This window comes from Amblyomma maculatum, chromosome 1 (assembly GCF_055883805.1).
Source record: "Amblyomma maculatum isolate TAMU_Amacu chromosome 1, ASM5588380v1, whole genome shotgun sequence".
NCBI lineage: Eukaryota > Metazoa > Arthropoda > Arachnida > Ixodida > Ixodidae > Amblyomma > Amblyomma maculatum.
In genome coordinates this window covers 454280991-454287220 of record NC_139344.1, presented here as the reverse complement: position 1 = coordinate 454287220, position 6230 = coordinate 454280991, and the positions used below count along the sequence as shown (strand labels likewise).

The 6230-nt window shown below is 51.1% G+C and overlaps 1 protein-coding gene across 1 annotated transcript; it reads left to right on the top strand.

The window, feature by feature from the left end:
* The first annotated feature begins 275 nt into the window (after window positions 1-275).
* LOC146209689 (uncharacterized) lies at window positions 276-5838 on the top strand. The gene has a single exon (XM_084603018.1). It carries the CDS (start codon window positions 600-602, stop codon window positions 5622-5624), a length of 5025 nt encoding a protein of 1674 aa, XP_084459144.1. The 5' UTR covers window positions 276-599; the 3' UTR covers window positions 5625-5838.
* The last annotated feature ends 392 nt before the right edge of the window (window positions 5839-6230 follow it).

Here is a 6230-nt window from a genome sequence, read left to right as displayed (position 1 = left end):
TAACTAACGGTATGGTTCTTGGAAGGTCTTTCTATGGACTTAACGGTGATTGAGACCACGATGATTGAGATTACAAGCCATAAAAAAAGTGTTGCGAGGTGAGGCTGTAATGTTCTGCTAGAATTACACTGTAACGAGGCGCATTAACTATGCATTAACTAGGCACCGCGCTAGAAGCTGCGCTCAAGTGAGCTACCTCACAAAATAAAAAAAGAAAAAAAAAAGAGGGGGAGGGGGGGAGGGGGGCGTACGGGAGTTTCGCCCGCGACCTTCTCTCCCTTCGACGAGCCTTCAAGCAACGCCATCTGCGAATTCAGAGCGGGCAGAGCGGGAACAATGTGATACGCTAACTAGGAAATTGTCGCCTTTTAGATAGCTAGAAGTGTCATCAGGCTATCGTGCCATCATTTTCGTTCCACTGAACTGTTGGGTGAGCTACTAGCAACAGCAACAGTACTGACACATCGAGTGTCATCAGCAGCAACGAAAGTGATACCTGTTTCACCGACGATATTCCGTGACATTCCGTCAAGGAGGGACGGACGCTTTCACGTGTACGGGCCGCGGTGAGCACAGCGCGTCACTGCCTGCTCTTTGTGATGTCAGGAAACGCTGGGCACCGCGGTGCGGTGCCTGCGTCCAGAGTGGCCTCCATCGAGCCTCCTCGCGAGGAATTGTCGACCACCGTGCACAGCAATGAAGACGAGGCTGGCGCGCTGGTGAGACCCGCTTGCTTTCGCAAATGCCGGGAAAAGGCCGCCGATCTACTGTTACCAGCAGTAACGACATTGTCGATTGCAACGCCCATCGAGACGCGGTCGCGCACTGCTGCCAAGAAAACTCTTCCGTCTGCCTCCGGCCGTGCTGAGTCGACTAGAAACCGAGGCGGTGCATCCCGGCTGTGTGCTCATGCTGCGTTGCGCCGTGATACTGGTGATACGGCGTGTGTGCCCGAGATAACTGCTGTTACCGAACGCCTTAGCTCGGCGTCATTCACCGGAGGCAGCTACGCAGAACCGGTGGAAAATGTGCCCACATGGCCACCGAGACTTCTTAGCTCTCGCACACAACGCGATGCGGTCGCCACAGTGTTAGGAGTGAAAGGACAGATGCATCATCGTGGTGCGCGGCCAAGCTCAGATGTGTTGGGGCAGCCGTCACGGAGCTCGCTCGCATGTTGTCCGGTTGTGATGAACAGTACCCCAGATCCTCATGTGAATGCACCTGTCCACGCACCTTCCACCACACTATGGGCCATGGTTTCAGGGCAGGAAGCGCCGACTGCCCCAGAGAGAAAACTGCCTCCAAAGGTGCGGAAGGTAGAGCAGAGGAACAGTCCAGAAATGTGGGAAAGAGTGGGTCAAAAACAGCTGCAGCATCATGGCAGAGAGAAAAAGAACGACCAGTCACAGTCGGGGACAAGTCAAGTGCTAGCTGGATATAACATCTTGCAAAAGGTAAACAGTTCTATTGCTTCACCGATTTCATTAGGCACATTTGGTGACCCTGGAAGAATTGCTAGTTTCAACAACTACTGTTCCCGGCGATGTCCGCAGGCATGCACTAGCGAGTTTAAAGCCAGAGAAGGATCCCAGCTATGTCACAGCCAACCCAGTTCAGTTCATGAACCACTCTCTTCATTTTACAATTTGCCATGTACAGAAAGAGACTCGCGTTTCAGTCTCTCAATGACATCTCGTCACAGTTTGGGAAACTCGTGGACCCTTGCTGAAGTCTGCACCATTCCACCTATGACCGCTTGTGAAACTCGTCAGCCATGCGAGCACAGCTCAGTGGACCCTATGTCAGCACACACAGGCTCCTCTGTAATCCGTCCGGCGAGGTTCCATTGGGGAGGGACGCAGAAACAGCCTGTTTACCAAGAAACTTCATTCAGGGCACCATTTTCTGGTGCAGGCAGACATGGCAGTAGCGATGGCAGCCAGTCCACCAGATCATCGCAACCCTGTTCAAAGACCTTGATCCAGCAGGGCTTGATGCCTAATATACGTAAAGCACCAGCAACTTCAAGTACTCAATGCATCAGATTCGCCATGCCAGCTATGTCAAAGTCACCCTCTGCAGGTCAAGCACCTCAGCAAAGTTTATCGAACAGCACTGCAAACACCCCATTGTGTTGGTCCAGCCAGCATCAACAGCCTGAGCCGTCATATAGAAGAAGCACTAAGAAACCAAATGTGGCAGTTCCATCAGCAGGTGTTATGGTCCCAGACGCTTCCCTCCTATCCACTGCTGAGCCCATTACAGCAGCACCTCTTATTTGCAAGGTGGAGACGTTGCAGCAGCAACTTGCCGCTGCCTTGAAGGGCAGAGCAAGAGCTCACATCCCAGATGCTGCTTTTCCAACCCCCGACAAAGCCAACAAACTTGGCACATTGAACCCACAAGCCAAACCAAACCTGAACAGTGGTGCTGTAGTGCTTGAGCCTGGCTCAGCTGTGTTTGTTGCTCCGGCCTCACCACCAGCTGTAGGTCACAAGACAGGGCTTCCCCAAAAGCGCGTCGCGACTGGTGGTGATGGTGATGGAAAGAGCAAGAGGCAGAAGTTGAGTGACAAGAGCTACAGCAACGAGGTGGCTAAAGACTGCTTAGCTATAGAAATCAAGGCAGAGACTCCAGGTGGACTCATGAGGGTGGGCTCACCGAACAGCACTGCAAACACCCCATTGTGTTGGTCCAGCCAGCACCAAGAACCTGAGCCGTCATGCATAAAAAGCAGTAAGAGGCCCAACGTGACAGTTCCATCAGCAGGTGTTATAGTCACGGACGCTTCCCTCCTATCCACTGCTGAGCCCGCTACAGCAGCTCCTCTCATTTGTAAGGTGGAGGCGTTGCAGCAGCCTTCCATCCAGCAGCAGTCTACCGCTTTTTTAAAGGGCAGAGCAAGGGCTCACACCCCAGATGCTGTTTTTCCAACCCCCGACAAAACCAACAAGCCTGGCACGTTGGACAGTGGTGCTGTTGTGCTTGAGCCTGGCTCAGCTGTGCTTGTTGCTCCGGCCTCGCCACCAGCTGTAGGTCACAAGGCAGGGCTTCCCCAAAAGCGCGTCGCGACTAGTGGTGGTGGTGGTGGTCGTGGAAAGAGCAAGCGGCAGAAGATAAATGACAAGAGCTGCGGCAACGAGGAAGCTAGAGACTGCTCGGCTATAAAAATCAAGGCAGAGACTTCAGGTGGGCTCACGAGGGCGGCACAGGGCATTGGGCCTGGACCACCAACCATGGCCAAAGAAGGGCAAGCACAGTCAGTCAAGAAATGTCCTAGAGTTGGCCGCATGATGTTTGGGAAGCCGTTTCTTCAGGATGCAAGTTGCTGCGACATCGCCCCAAGGCTCCAAAAATGCAGAGAATGCTGGGCAAGGCAGTATGGGAACAGGAACAACACGCCAGACATCTGCCGCTTTAGTGCATTTCGAAAGCTGCAGTACAGCCAGACAGGTGTCGTACATAAGAGTGGCTTTCTAGAGCCAAGTGAGGCATCAGGTGAAGATTTCAAGCTGTGGCTGCCTCAATCGGATTGCACCCCGAGCGATGTTGATGTGGCCACTGCTCGAGCCGTGTTGTCTCATGTTGGCGCTCAGTTTCTTGCACTTGTAAAACAAGAGATTGATGCCCGGTCCCTGCATGTGGGTGTTGATGAGACTGTTTTATGGAAACGGGCAATAAAAGGCGCTCGGGAATTGTGTGATGTCTGTAAGACAACACTGTTCAATATCCATTGGACTTGCCAAAAGTGCGGCTTTGTAGTTTGCATAGACTGTTACAAGGCCAAGAAGGATGCAAAAGCCAGCAGTGTCTGTGTTTCGGAGAAGGGCGATGTCAAGTGGCCTTCATGCACCAACCGACACCGACATCTGCAGGGAGACTTGGTGATGACGCAGATAATTGCGAGCACAGTCCTTTGTAACATGAGTCAACATGTGCGTCGGTTCATGTCTTGTTGGAGCACGGCAAGCCCCTCCATTTGTGGTGTGCAGAACAATGACATTGGTCGCCAGATAAATTCCGCACTTATGAGTGCAGTCAACAGTTGCTTCTCAGACGAGAAAGCCAGTACATCCAGTAATGACATAGGGCATGTTTGGGAATCCGGAAAACAACCTGTCGCTCATGTTGCAAAAGTATTTCCTGGTGAAGCAGCAGATAGGACTGGCAAACGCTTGTCTGTCTTAACAAGAACTCTTCATCCTTCTGCCGAAATGGAAGGCACAAGTAAAATTCAGAAGCACTCTGATGAGAGTGGCAGCAATGAGGAAGACCAGGACATCTCTGGAGCTCTGCTTAGTTTAATCAGACTGCCCACAGGTAGCAATGTCAGACAGACTCAAGTGGACCAAGTGATGGCCGTTACAGTAGAGAGCTTTCTAAAGAATGATGGAAAGCATTGCAGCAACCGGCGTAAGGAATGCGACGCGCTCCCTTTGCACGTGTGCACCTTTGCCCAGAGTTCTATTCTCTTTCCCAAGGTGCCTCACTCCTGGCTGTGCAATGGCAAGCTTCTGGTCCTTTACGAGCCACGGAATGAGGGAAACATGGCACTGTTCCAGACGCTGTGGAAGCGAAGCCGTCCCGTGCTGGTCTGTGGTGTGTCCGACAACCTTACTGCATCTTTATGGCATCCCAACAGCTTTTGTCATGACTTTGGCCACATGAAGACTGACCTAATCAACTGCCTCACAGGTCTGGTTCTCCAAAACCAGCCAATGCAGGCCTTCTGGGAAGGCTTCGAAAACTTGAGCAAACGCATGAAGAACGAAGATGGAGAATGCACGCTACTGAAGTTGAAGGACTGGCCACCCGGTGATGATTTTAGTGATGTGCTGCCTGCCAGGTTTGCTGACCTCATGACCGCACTGCCGCTACCCCAGTACACCCACAGAGATGGAGCATTCAACCTGGTTGGGAGGTTGCCAGACTTCTTCGTCAGGCCTGACTTGGGGCCTAAGATGTATACCGCCTATGGCTCAGCACTTTACCCCAGTAAAGGCACCACCAACCTCCACCTGGATGTCAGTGATGCAGTCAACGTCATGGTATATGTTGGAATCCCCAAGGATGGTGATGCCAAAGAGCACGTCAATAAAGCATTAAAGGTAATTGACGACGCATGCGACACCCTCACACGGAAAAGGGTGAGAAAGAAAGGTGCAAAGCCTGGCGCTCTCTGGCACATTTACAATGCCCACGATGCTGACAAAATTAGAGAACTGCTTAGGAAGGTGGCAGCGGAGCAGGGCAGGAGAGTTGAGCCAGGTGATGATCCGATTCACGACCAGGCGTGGTATTTGGATCATGAACTGCGCGAACGTCTTCGCCAAGAGTACTCCATTGAAGGCTACGCAATTGTGCAGTGTCTCGGTGATGCCGTCTTTATTCCTGCGGGTGCCCCACACCAGGTTCAAAATTTGCACAACTGCATAAAGGTGGCCGAGGACTTTGTCTCTCCAGAGAACATCACCCACTGCTTCAACCTGACTCAGGAGTTCCGTTGGCTGTCGGACATGCACACAAACCACGAGGACAAGCTTCAGATCAAGAATGTGATCTACCATGCTGTGAAAGATGCCATAAGTGTCTTGCTGGCAAGTTCAAGTGGCAAGAAATAGTGTGTGTGCCAAGAATGGCAGAAATCCAAGATATATTCAAGAGTGATTTCTAAGCAAATAATTTATAGTGATTTTGCAATGTTAAATGTGCTGTAAGCTATGACAGTGCAACAAAACTGCCACATTTGTGTTCATGCCCTGAAGCTAAACGGCGTGTGTAGAAAGAGTGCAATCTGAAAGTGAATAAAGTGTGGCACAATGCTTTTTAAGCCTTCATTTGTTGTTTACCTTCTCTTTGCGTCATTTCCTGTCCATGTTACAAAGTAGTTAAAGTTTAATACAATGCGACAGCATTGCAGGCGTCATTCTGCTGAAAAACCACTGTTTTGTCCTTGTGGTCAAAATCGCACACACGGGTCTCGTATATCATAGTTAATACGTGACATTGCCAAGTACCGATAGGTTAATGGGTTCTGTGGCGTCACAAGACCACATGGCGTGGCAGCAGCTGCTAACTGAGTTTCTCCTTTCAGATATCTGGGTGAGCCGGAAATCAAACCCTCCAGGACCCTTGGGCAATGTTAGGCAACACAGGCATATTTGTTCAGCTTGATTAAAGCGGGGCTTAACAGATATCTATGTTAACTGGTGTTTCACATAATTTGG

Excerpts from the sequence above, each read along its gene's own strand:
- LOC146209689 (XM_084603018.1), top strand. The coding sequence starts at position 600 with ATGTCAGGAAACGCTGGGCACCGCGGTGCGGTGCCTGCGTCCAGAGTG.